Source organism: Meleagris gallopavo, unplaced genomic scaffold (assembly GCF_905368555.1).
Source record: "Meleagris gallopavo unplaced genomic scaffold, MGAL_WU_HG_1.1 scaffold_21, whole genome shotgun sequence".
Lineage (NCBI taxonomy): Eukaryota > Metazoa > Chordata > Aves > Galliformes > Phasianidae > Meleagris > Meleagris gallopavo.
In genome coordinates, this window is record NW_028147035.1 from 5,122 (window position 1) to 17,856 (window position 12,735).

The 12,735-nt window shown below is 61.3% G+C and overlaps 1 protein-coding gene across 1 annotated transcript; it reads right to left on the bottom strand.

Moving 5' to 3' along the window:
* Positions 1–407: 407 nt before the first annotated feature.
* HSD3B7 (hydroxy-delta-5-steroid dehydrogenase, 3 beta- and steroid delta-isomerase 7) lies at positions 408–11,867 on the bottom strand. Its single transcript, XM_085215369.1, has 7 exons — positions 11,606–11,867; positions 8,645–8,795; positions 5,896–6,048; positions 4,517–4,619; positions 3,691–3,790; positions 2,424–2,586; positions 408–892 (listed from the first exon to the last, which is right to left on the bottom strand). The coding sequence occupies exons 1-7, from the start codon at positions 11,735–11,737 to the stop codon at positions 480–482; spliced, it is 1,215 nt and encodes a 404-aa protein (XP_085071495.1). The 5' UTR covers positions 11,738–11,867; the 3' UTR covers positions 408–479.
* Positions 11,868–12,735: the final 868 nt, after the last annotated feature.

Below are 12,735 nucleotides of genomic sequence, written 5' to 3' on the forward strand. Positions count from 1 at the left end.
GCCAATTGGCGACTGTACGGAAACTGCTGAGTCCCGGCCTGAAGCTCGGATGGATCACAAGGGGCAGCAGTGAGTCAGCAATGAGCACAGCTGCAGGCAACTCACCTGTGCGGCAGGAAGGGGCGGAGCCTGGCTGCAGCCCTGCTGGGCCCATTTAAGGGCTGGCTGCCGGCGGGGAAGGATTTCTGCTGGAGATCCGCTCTGCTGCAGTTTGGTGACTGAGCCCAGGGTACGGGTGAGCTTTGTTTCTATTCTTTGTGTCGCTATAATCCACTTTGCTTAGCTCTCTTGTTTATTTTGTAATCGTACCCCCCAAAATATCCCTTTTTCTGGGAGTAAAGACTGGCATTCCTGGGAGAAAAGGGGACGTTTTGGGTAAAAGCAGGGAGAAAAGAGGCGCCAACGGGTTACAGCAGGTGTCAGCAGATTTTAATGGTTGCCGACGGATTACAGCGGGTGCCCACTGAAGCCCCCCCGCGTCATTTCAGCCCCTTCAGCCAGGCTGCGGTGCGATGCCTGGCGGTCCTCCAGGCCACGCGGGGGCGATATCCAAAGCGGCGCCTGGCGGCGGCGCTGGCGGCGGTGAACGGGGTGGCGGCGGCGGCGACGGTTTGGGGCAGCAACAACGGGGCGGCCGTAGGGCGGAACGGGGCCGGGAGGCGGCGGGCGAAAGCCCAAAGGACGGCGTTGATATGAGCCAAAAGAAGGAGGAGGGGGCGAGGGATCTGGGGTCCGGCCAAGCGGAGCCCCGCCGGGCGCAGCAAAAGGGCCGTGAAGGCGTCGTAGGCGGCGTAGGGGGAAAAGTCGGTGCAGAAAAAGGCGCTGCCGCCGACGCAGCCGGGGCGGAGGAGGGCGGCGCGGGCGGCCAGGATGTGCATCCATGCCACGTTGCCTGGGGAGAGATGGGGAGAGATGGAGAGACGATAGATGGGGAGAGACGATAGATGGGAGAGACGATAGATGGGGAGAGACGATAGATGGGGAGAGACGATAGATGGGGAGAGACGATAGATGGGGAGAAAGATAGATGGGGAGAGACGATAGATGGGGAGAGACGATAGATGGGGAGAGACGATAGATGGGGAGAGACGATAGATGGGGAGAGACGATAGATGGGGAGAGACGATAGATGGGGAGAGACGATAGATGGGGAGAGACGATAGATGGGGAGAGACGATAGATGGGGAGAGACGATAGATGGATGGGGCCTGGTGTGGATCCATGCCACGTTGCCTGGGGGGACATGGGAAGAGATGGGGCCTTGCTGTGTGTGGGGCCTTGCTGTGTGTGGATCCATGCCACGTTGCCTGGGGGGACATGGGGTGAGGTGGGGCCTGCGTGTGGGGCCTGCGTGTGGGGCCTGCGTGTGGATCCATGCCACGTTGCCTGGGGGGGACATAGGAAGAGATGGGGCCTCGCTGTGTGTGGGGGCTCCGCATGTGGATCCATGCCACGTTGCCTGGGGGGACATGGGTGAGGTTGGGCCTCCGTGTGGGGCCTCCGTGTGGGGCCTCCGTGTGGGGCCTCCGTGTGGGGCCTCCGTGTGGGGCCTCCGTGTGGGGCCTCCGTGTGGGGCCTCCGTGTGGGGCCTCCGTGTGGGGCCTCCGTGTGGATCCATGCCACGTTGCCTGGGGGACATGGGGAGAGATGGGGGCTGTGGGCCCTGCGTGCGTGTGGGGCCCTGCGTGCGTGTGGGGCCCTGCGTGCGTGTGGGGCCCTGCGTGCGTGTGGGGCCCTGCGTGCGTGTGGGGCCCTGCGTGCGTGTGGGGCCCTGCGTGCGGATCCATTCCACATTGCCTGGGGGGACATGGGGAGAGATGGGGCCCTGCGTGTGTGGGGCCCTGCGTGTGTGGGGCCCTGCGTGTGTGGGGCCCTGCGTGTGTGGGGCCCTGCGTGTGTGGGGCCCTGCGTGTGTGGGGCCCTGCGTGTGTGGGGCCCTGCGTGTGTGGGGCCCTGCGTGTGTGGGGCCCTGCGTGTGGATCCATGCCATGTTGCCTGGGGGGACATAGGGAGAGATGGGGGTCTCTGTGGGGGTCTCTGTGGGGTCAGGATGTGCATCCATGCCCCGCTGCCTGGGGGACATGGGGTGAGATGGGGGCTATGAGACTCTCCAGGGCATGGGGCAGTATGGGGTCTCTATGGGGCTTCATGGGGTGATATGGGGCAGTATGGGGCGCTATGGGGTCTCTATGGGGCTTTATGGGGTGCTGTGGGGCTCTATAGGGCAGCTATGGGGCCATTGTAGGGTGGCTGCGGAGTATCTATAGGACCTCTATTGGGCAGCTATGGGGCTGTTATGGGGCCGCTGTGGGGCTGTTATAGGGCCATTATAGGGTGCCTGTGGGGTAGCTATAGAACCGCTATAGGGCCTCTATGGGGCCATTATGAGGCTCTTATGGGGCCGTTATGGGGCACTCACTCACCCACGTAGACCCGGCCGTGCTCGCAGTGGGGCGGCAGCGTTCGGGGCAGCCAGCCCCCCAGCGCCTTCCCGCGGCGGTAGAAGTGCTCCAGCAGGGGGTGACCCTCCCCATAGATCCCCGTGGGGCGAACCGCCACCGTCACCAGGCGGCCGCCCCCCGAAACCTGCGGGTGGGAAACGGACCCATAGGGACCCATAGGAACCCACAGGGACCCAAGGGACCCATAGGAACCCACAGGGACTCATAGGGACCCACGGAGCCCACGGGGATCCATAGGAACCCACAGGGACCCATAGGGGCCCATAGGGACCCACAAGAGCCCACAGGGACTCATAGGAACCCACAGGGACCCACAGGGACTCATAGGAGCCCACAGGGACCCACAGGAACCCATAGGAGCCCACAGGGACCCACAGGAACCCATAGGAGCCCACAGGGACCCACAGGAACCCATAGGAACCCACAAGGACCCACAGGGACCCACAGGAGCCCACAGGGACACGTGCCGACCCCATAGGGAGACACAGAGACCCCATAAAGACCCACCAGCACCCACTCCCTCCTGACCCCACAAACCCCCCCAACACCTCCTTCCCGACCCCATAGAAACCCCCCAATACCCCCCGTAGGCTCCCCCAAACCCACAGAACCCCTGATCCTACAACCCCTCCTTCCCCCCCATAGACCCCCCTCCGGCAGACCCCATAGACTCCCCAATCCCACAACCCCTCCTTACCCCCCCAGACATCACAGACCCCCACAGGCTCCCCCAGTCCCACGACCCCACAGACCCTCCCCAGGCCCCATAGACCACTCCCCCAACCCCACAGACCCCCAATTCCCCCACGACCCCATAGACTCCCATAGACCCTCCCCCTGACCCCATAGACCTCTGATCCCACAGCCCTCCAACCCCCCTGACCCCACAGATCCTCCCCCATTTCCCCCCTGACCCCATAGACCCCCCCAACCCCTCGACCCCACAGTCTCTCCTCTGACCCCATAGACCCCCCCAACCCCACAGATTCCACAGCCCCCCAACCCCTCTGGCCCCACAGCCCCCCTTGACCCTACAGAGCCCTGATCCCACAGCCCTCCAACGCCCCTGACCCCACAGACCCCCCCAACCCCTCGACTCTACAGCCCCTGAACCCCCCCGACCCCACAGTCTCTCCTCTGACCCCATAGACCCCCCCCAACAGCCCCCCTGACCCCATAGACCCCCACAGCCCCCCTTGACCCCATAGACTCCCCCGACCCTACAGACCGTGACCCCATTGGCATCCAGCACCAATCTCTCCGCCTGCGCCTTGCTCAGGGAATAGGGCTGCGTGTGCCTTGTAGGGTACGGGGTCTCCTCGTCCCCCCTGTAGGGTGGGGAGACCCCGAAATCAGTGGGATCCCCGAAGACGGGGGTCCCGAATCAATAGGGTCAGAATCAATGGTGGGGGTCCCGAAACAATGGGGTCAAAATCAACAATGGGGGTCCTGAATCAATGGGGTCAAAATCCATGGGGTCCCCAAATCAATGGGGTCAAAATCCATGGGGTCAAAATCAATGGTGGGGGTCCCGAATCCATGGGGTCAAAATCAATGGGGTCAAAATGGTGGCGGTCCCGAATCCATGGGGTCCCAAATCAATGGTGGGGGTCCCAAATCCATGGGGTCCAAATCAATGGTGTGGGTCCCAAATCCATGGGGTCCCAAATCCATGGGGTCCAAATCAATGGTGGGGGTCCCGAATCCATGGGGTCAAAATCAATGGGGTCCCGAATCAATGGGGTCCAAATCAATAGGGTCAAAATCAATGACGGGGGTCCCAAATCAATGGGTCCAAATCAATGGTGGGGGTCCCGAATCCATGGGTCAAAATCAATGGGGTCCAAATCAATGGTGGGGTCCCAAATCCATGGGGTCAAAATGGTGGGGTCCCAAATCCATGGGGTCCAAATCAATGGTGGGGGTCCCAAATCCATGGGGTCAAAATCAATGGGGTCAAAATGGTGGCGGTCCCGAATCCATGGGGTCCCGAATCCATGGGTCCCAAATCCACGGTGGGGTCCCGGGCCGCGGCTCGCAGACCCGCACCTGACGAAGGGTCTCCCCTCTCGTTGGGCCCAACCACCTCCATGGAGGACGTGAACACGAAGCTCCGCACGCCGGCGGCGCGGCAGCCCCGGAGCAGCGCCTTCGTGCCTGCAACGGAACGGGCGGCCGCTTGGGGGCGCTGCGCGACACCAAAACCCCCGTAGCCACCTCCCGTTACCTCCCGGACCCCCACGTTCATCCCCAGCCCCCCTCATTTCCCCCCCGTATCCCCTCCAGTATTCCCTCATCCCCCAAATCCCCCCCAGACCCCCATATACCCTCGTATCCCCCCCAAATCCCCCCATAACTCCTCATATCCCCCCCAGACCCCCATATACCCTCCTATCTCCCCCCAAATCCCCCCCAGACCCCCGTATACCCTCCTATCTCCCTAAATCCCCCCTCATATCCCCCCCAGACCCCCATATACCCTCGTATCTCCTCATATCCCCCCCATAACCCACCCAAATTCCCCCATAACTCCTCATATCCCCCCCCCAGACCCCCATATACCCTCCTATCTCCTCATATTCCCCCCCCAGACCCCCATATCTCCCCATAAGCCCCCAAATCCCCCTCATATCCCCCCCAGACCCCCATATACCTTCGTATCTCCTCATATCCCCCCCAGACCCCAATATCTCCCCATATCCCCCCAATCCCCCTCATATCCCCCCAGACCCCCATTTCTCCCCATAACCCCACAAATCCCCCCAGACCCCCATATACCATCCTATCTCCTCATATCCCCCCCCAGACCCCCATATCTCCCCATAACCCCCCCATAATCCCTCATATCCCCTCCAGACCCCCATATACCCTCGTATCCCCTCATATTCCCCCAAATCCCCCCCCCAATAACCCCTCATATCCCCCCCAAACCCCCATATACCCTCATATCCCCCCAAATCCCCCCCATAACCCCTCATATCCCCCCAGACCCCCATATACCCTCCTATCTCCTCATATCCCCCCCAGACCCCCAAATCCCCCCCCCCCATAACCCCTCATATCCCCCCCAGACCCCCATATCTCCCCATAACCCCCCCATAATCCCTCATATCCCCCCCAGACCCCCATATACCGTCGTATCCCCTCATATCCCCCCCAGACCCCCATATCTCCCCATAACCCCCTCATATCCCCCCCAGACCCCCAAATCCCCCCCCCATAACCCCTCATATCCCCCCCAGACCCCCATATCTCCCCATAACCCCCCAAATCCCCCTCATATCCCCCCCAGACTCCCATATAACTTCGTATCTCCTCATATCCCCCCCCAGGCCCCCATATCTCCCCATAAGCCCCCATAACCCCTCATATCCCCCCCCAGACCCCCGTATCTCCCCATAACCCCCCTCATACCCCCCCCCAAGCCCCCCACCCTGCACGTTGACCCTGGCGATCCTCTGCGGCTCGGTGTTTCCCCACACATCCACCAGGGCTGCTGTGTGCAGCACCACGTCGGCCCCATCCAGCGCCCGCCTCACTGCCTCCGCGTCACCGACGTCGCCACGAACAGCGCGGACACGGGGGTCTGGGGGGGTCAAAGAGGGGGTGATGGGGGTCTGGGGGGATATGGGGGGATCTGGGGGATGGTCTGGGGAAAGGGGGGATATGGGGGTCTGGGGGGGGAAGTAGGGGATATGGGGGTCTGGGGGGGAAAGAGGGGGGATATGGGGTCCTGGGGGAGATATGGGTCTGGGGGGGGAAAGAGGGGGGATTGGGGGTCTGGGGGGAAAGATGGGGGGATGGGCAGATTGGGGGGATATGGGGGTCTGGGGGGGGAATGAGGGGGGATATGGGTTTGGCGGGGGGAAAAGAGGGGGATATGGGGGTCTGAGGGGGAAAGAGGGGATATGGGGGTATGGGGAAGGGGGATATGGGGGGTGAGAGGGATATGGGGGCTGGGGGGAAAGAGGGGGATATGGGGGTCTGGGGGGATATGGGGGGTATGGGGGTCTGGGGGGGGAAAGAGGGGGATATGGGAGGTTGGGGGGATATGGGGGTCTGGGAGGGGGAAAGAGGGGGGTATGGGGGTCTGGGGGGGGAAAGAGGGGGGATATGGGGGTGGGGTATGGGGGGGGGGATATGGGGGTCTGGGGGGGGAAAGAGGGGGATATGGGGGGTATGGGGGGAAAAGGGGGATATTGGGTGGGGGGGATATGGGGTCTGGGGGGGGAAAAGGGGGGGATGGGGATGATGGGGGGATATGGGGTCTGGGGGGAAAGGGGGGGATAGGGGGTTGGGGGGGATATGGGGGTCTGGGGGGGAAAGAGGGGGGATATGGGGGTGATGGGGGGGATATGGGGGTCTGGGGGGGGAAAGAGGGGGAATGGGGTCTGGGGGATATGGGGGTCTGGGGGGGAAAAGAGGGGGGGATATGGGGGGTGTGGGGGGATATGGGGGTCTGGGGGGAAAGGTATGGGGTCTGGGGGGGAATAGAGGGGGATATGGGGGTCTGTGGGGGGGGGAATAGGGGGGGGGTATGGGGGAGGGGATTAAGGGGGGGGGGGGGGATGGTATGGGGGGGATATGGGGGGATTGGGGTCTGGGGGGGGGATATGGGGGTATGGGGGTGAGAATAGGGTGGTATGGGGGGATATGGGGGTCATGGGGGGGGGAAAGAGGGGGATATGGGGGTCTGGGGGGAAATGGGGTTGGTATGGGGGGATGGGATATGGGGGGCTAGGGGGGTATAGGGGTCTGGGGGTGGATAGGGGGGGGAAGGGGGTTGGGGGGGATATGGGGGTCTGGATGGGGGGATTGGGGGTTGGGGGGGAAAGAGGGGAATACGGGGAGGGGGGTGGTCAAGAGTGGGGGTACCAAATATTGGGGGGGGTCCGTAACGGGTCCCCAAATTTGGGGGTCTGAAGTGGTGGGATCCAAAGACGAGGCAAATAATGGGGGCCAAAGTTGGGGTCCAAATATGGGGGTATATAATGGGGTCGGGAAGGGGTCCCAAATATGGGGGGGTCAGGTAATGGGGTCCCCAAATTTGGGGGGGGGTCGGTAATGGGGTCCCCACATTGGGGGGGGTCAGGTAATGGGGTCCCAAATATGGTGGGGGGGGTCGGTAAGGGGTCCCAAATGGGGGGGGGGTCAGGTAATGGGGTCCCCAAATTTGGGGGGGGGGTCAGGTAAGGGGGTACCCCAAATATGGGGGGGCAGGTAATGGGTCCCCAAATGTGGGGGGGGGGGTCAGGTAATGGGGTCCCCAAATATGGGGGGGGTCAGGTAATGGGGTCCCCAAATATGGGGGGGGGGTCAGGTAATGGGTCCCAAATATGGGGGGGGGTCAGGTAAGGGGTCCCCAATGTTGGGGGGGTCAGGTAATGGGGTCCCCAAATTGGGGGGGGTCAGGTAATGGGGTCCCCAAATTTGGGGGGGGGGTAGTGGGGTCCAATTGGGGGGGGTCAGGTAATGGGGTCCCCAAATGTGGGGGGGGTCAGGTAATGGGGTCCCCAAATTGGGGGGGGTCAGGTAATGGGGTCCCCAATATGGGGGGGGGTCAGGTAATGGGGTCCCCAAATTGGGGGGGGTGGTAATGGGGGTCCCCAAATGTGGGGGGGGGGTCAGGTAATGGGGTCCCCAAATTTGGGGGGGGTCAGGTAATGGGCCAATTTGGGGGGTGGGGTCAGGTAATGGGGTCCCCAAATTTGGGGGGGGGGTCAGGTAATGGGTCCCCAAATGTGTGTGGGGGGGGGTCAGGTAATGGGTCCCCAAATTTGGGGGGGGGTCAGGTAATGGGGTCCCCAAATTTGGGGGGGGTCAGGTAATGGGGTCCCCAAATTTGGGGGGGGGGGTCAGGTAATGGGGTCCCCAAATGTGGGGTCCTTAAAGGGACAGCACAGCATTTCGGGGTCTTCAAAGCTCAGCGCTCTTAAAGTGACAGAGCACAATTTTGGGTCCCCCCCCCCCCCCCCCCAACTTCGAGGTCCTATAGGATCTATGGGGCGGATATCGGGCCCCCAAATTTTCGGTCCTTAAAGCGACAGGGAACCATTTTGAGCCCCCCGGAGCTGCGATCCTTAAAGAGACAGAGCACAAATTCCGGGGTTCCTGAGACTCGGAAACCCCGTAGGGTCCATAGGGGAGGTTGTGGGGCCGCCCCACACTTATGGGGCGCTCACCGTCGGGCAGCTCGGGGTCGAGGTGGAGGTCGAAGACCCGCAGCTCCCGCAGCTCGGGCTCCTCCTCCAACAGGAGCCGAACCAGGTGCCGGCCCAGGAAACCGCAGCCGCCCGTCACAACGAAAACCAGACCGGGGATGGGGGGCGGAGGCTGTGGGGTGGCGATGGGTGTGGGGCGGAGATGTGGGTCTGGGATGTAGGGTGGGGATATGTGGGGCACGGAACCCATAGGACCCCCCCACAGGACTCTAGATCCACAGACCCCATTTAGGGTCAGACCCCAGTCCCACAGACCCCACAGTCCAAGACCCCATTTATGTGGGTCCAGGATCCCATGGACCCCTATAGGACCCATAAGTGGTCAGGACCCCAAGGATCCATAGACCATTATGGGTCCAGGATCCCATAGGACCCCATAATGTGGGTCCAGGACCCCATAGGACCCTATAATGTGGGTCCAGGACCCCACAGGATTCCATCGGACCCCTATCTAATGTGTCCAGGATCCCATAGACCATAATGTGGGTCCAGGACCCACAGATCACGGACCCCTATAGACCTTATGTGGGTCCAGGACCCCATAGGATCCCATCGGACCCCTATAGACCCTAAGTGGCAGGACCCTACAGGACCCATCAACCCCTTAACCTAATGTGGGTCCAGGACCAAGGATCCCATATGGACCCCATAGACCTAATGTGGGTCCAGGATCCCATAGGACCCACGACCCTATAGGACCCCATAATGGGTCCAGGACCCATAGGATCCCATTGGACCCCTGTAGACCATAATGTGGTCCAGGACCCCATAGGATCCCATCGACCCCTATAGACCCATATGTGGTCCAGGACCCCATAGGATCCATCAGACCCCTATAGGACCCTAATGTGGGTCCAGGACCCCATAGGATCCCATTGGACCCCTGTAGGACCCCATAATGTGGGTCCAGGACCCCATAGGATCCCATCGGACCCCTATAGGACCCCATAATGTGGGTCCAGGACCCCACAGGATCCCACTGGACCCCTATAGGACCCCATAATGTGGGTCCAGGACCCCATAGGATCCCACAGACCCCCCCACAGGATCCTATAGGACCCCATTTATGTGGGTCCAGGATCCCATAGGACCCCACAGACCCCCCACAGGATCCCATCAGACCCCTATAGAACCCCATTTATATGGGTCCAGGACCCCATAGGACCCTATAATGTGGGTCCAGGACCCCATAGGATCCCACTGGACCCCTATAGGACCCCATAATGTGGGTCCAGGATTCCCATAGGACCCCATAATGTGGGTCCAGGACCCCATAGGATCCCATTGGACCCCTATAGGACCCCATTTATATGGGTCCAGGACCCCATAGGACCCTATATGGTCCAGGACCCCCATAGGGTCCCATTGGATCCCTGTAGGACCCCATTTATGTGGGTCCAGGATCCCATAGGAATCCCCCAGAACCCATAGGACCCCACAGACCCCCCAGGATCCATCGGACCCTATAGGACCCCATAATGTGGGTCCAGGATCCCATAGGACCCCTAATGTAGGTCCAGACCCCACAGGATCCCATGGACCCCTATAGGACCCCATAATGTGGGTCCAGGACTCCATAGATCCATCAGACCCTATAGGACCCCAAATGTGGGTCCAGGACCCCACAGGATCCCATGGACCCCTGTAGGACCCCATTTATGTGGGTCCAGGATCCCATAGGATCCCAGAACCCCCATAGGACCCCACAGACCCCCCACAGGATCCCATCGGACCCCTATAGGACCCCATAATGTGGGTCCAGGATCCCATAGGACCCCATAATGTGGGTCCAGGACCCCATAGGATCCCATGGATCTGTAGGACCCATTGTGGTCAGGACCCATAGACCCCATAATGTGGGTCCAGGACCCCATAGGATCCCATCGGACCCCTATAGGACCCCATAATGTGGTCGGATCCCATAGGACCCTATAATGTGGGCAGACCCATGATCCTCGGACCCCTTAGGACCCCATAATGTGGGTCAGGATCCATAGGACCCCATAAATGTGGTCAGGCCATAGACCCATCGGACCCCTATAGGACCCCATAATGTGGGTCCAGACCCATAGGATCCCTCACCTATAGGACCCCATAATGTGGGTCCAGGACCCCATAGGATCCCATCTGGACCCCTGTAGGACCCCATAATGTGGGTCCAGGACCCATAGGATCCCACGACCCCCATAGGACCCCATAAGTGTCCAGACCCCACAGGATCCCACGGACCCCTATAGGACCCCATTATGTGGGTCCAGGATCCCATAGGACCCTATAATGTGGGTCCAGGACCCCATAGGATCCCATTGGATCCCTGTAGGACCCCATTTATGTGGGTCCAGGACCCATAGGATCCCACAGAACCCCCATAGGACCCCACAGACCCCCACAGGATCCCATCGGACCCCTATAGGACCCCATAATGTGGGTCGGATCCATAGACCCCTAATGTAGGTCCAAGACCACAGGATCCCACTGGACCCCTATAGGACCCATAATGTGGGTCAGGACCCATGACCCATAGACTCCATAGAACCCCCACAGATCCCACAGAACCCCCACAGGATCCCATCGGACCCCTATAGGAACCCCATTTATGTGGGTCCAGAACCCCCATGGGACCCCACCAAGACTCCATAGGACCCCATAAGACCCCATAGAACCCCCACAGAGACCCCATAGGACCCCATAAGACTCCATAGAACCCCATAGAACCCCCACAGATCCCAGAGAGACCCCATAAGGACCCCCACAGAGCCCCCATAGGACCCCATAAGACCCCATAGAACCCCCACAGATCCCACAGAGACCCATAGGACCCCATAGAACCCCCACGAATCCCACAGAGCCCCAAGAGGACCCCATAGAACCCCCATAGGACCCCATAACGTGGCTCCAGGACCCCCCGCCCCCCCCCATTACCTCCGGTCCATCATCAGGGTCGTCGTCTGGGAACTCGTACAATTCCTCATCGGAGTCCTTATAGTCCTCTTCATCGGGATCTTCATTAGGATCCTCATTAAGACCCTCATTAGAGTCCCACGGCCGCTCCATGGCTCCCGCCGATCCGTCCCGGAAGGCCCCGCCCCGGAGCTCCGGATGAGTTCAGGGTCGCGGCCGGGGAAGGGCGGGGGGTGGGCGGGGAGAGGCGTTACGCAAGGCCGGGGATTCGGGGGAGGAGTAGGCCGCGGGGGGGAGGAAGGGCAAAAATGGATCCGAGGGGGGCTGGGGGGGGTCTGTGGGGATGGGGGGATCCTATGGGGTCTGTGGGGCCCTATGGGTCCTGGCCCCACATTATGGGATCCCATGGGGGTCCAGTCGGATCCTATGGGGGTCCTAAGGGTCCTGGACCCACATTATGGGGTCCTGTGGGGTCCTGTGGGATCCTGGGCCCACATAAATGGGGTCCTATAGGGGTCCTGGGGGATTTGTGGGGTCCTATGGGAGCTCTATGGGGCCCTATGGATCCCGGACCCACTTTATGGGGTCCTGTGGGGTTTGGGGGCGTTTAGTGCTGGGTGTCCTCAGCACTTCCGGGGTGGTGGAGGGTTGTTATGGCAACGGGGCGAGGCCACGCCCAAAACGAATTCTATTGACTGCGGTGAAGGAGAGGGTGGAGCCACGCCCACAAAGGAAGGCTATTGGCTGTGATAAAGGGGAGGGTTGAGCCACGCCCACAACGCTGATTGGTTGTGGCCATGGTGGGGAGCGTGAAGCCCCGCCCACAACGCCTTTTAGTTGGGGGGAGGGCGGAGCCACGCCCACGGCGCGCCGTGAAGCCACGCCCAGAGCGAATCCTATTGGTTGAAAAGGGGAGGATGGAGCCAGGCTACAGCGTGAGGTGAAGCCACGCCTACAAAGAAGCCTATTGGCTGAGGCGACGGGGGAGGAGAGTGAAGCCCCGCCCACAGCGAATCCTATCGGCTGCAGACAGCAAGGTGGAGACCACGCCCACAGCGGGAGGTGAAACCACGCCCCCAGCGCATCCGATTGGTTGAAAGGCTCTGCGAAGTCCCACCCACAGCGAGGAAGCCACACCCCCCCATACTGGA

What these genes read in the sequence shown, in the direction of transcription:
- HSD3B7 (XM_085215369.1), bottom strand. Translation starts at nt 11,737, where the DNA reads ATGGAGCGGCCGTGGGACTCTAATGAGGGTCTTAATGAGGATCCTAAT. An exon ending in AACGAGAGGGGAGACCCTTC is followed by an intron (nt 3,791 to 4,516) that starts GTCAGGTGCGGG and finishes CCCACCCTACAG; the next exon opens with GGGGGACGAGGAGACCCCGT. An exon ending in TGGATGCCAATGGGGTCACG is followed by an intron (nt 2,587 to 3,690) that starts GTCTGTAGGGTC and finishes TCCCACCCGCAG; the next exon opens with GTTTCGGGGGGCGGCCGCCT.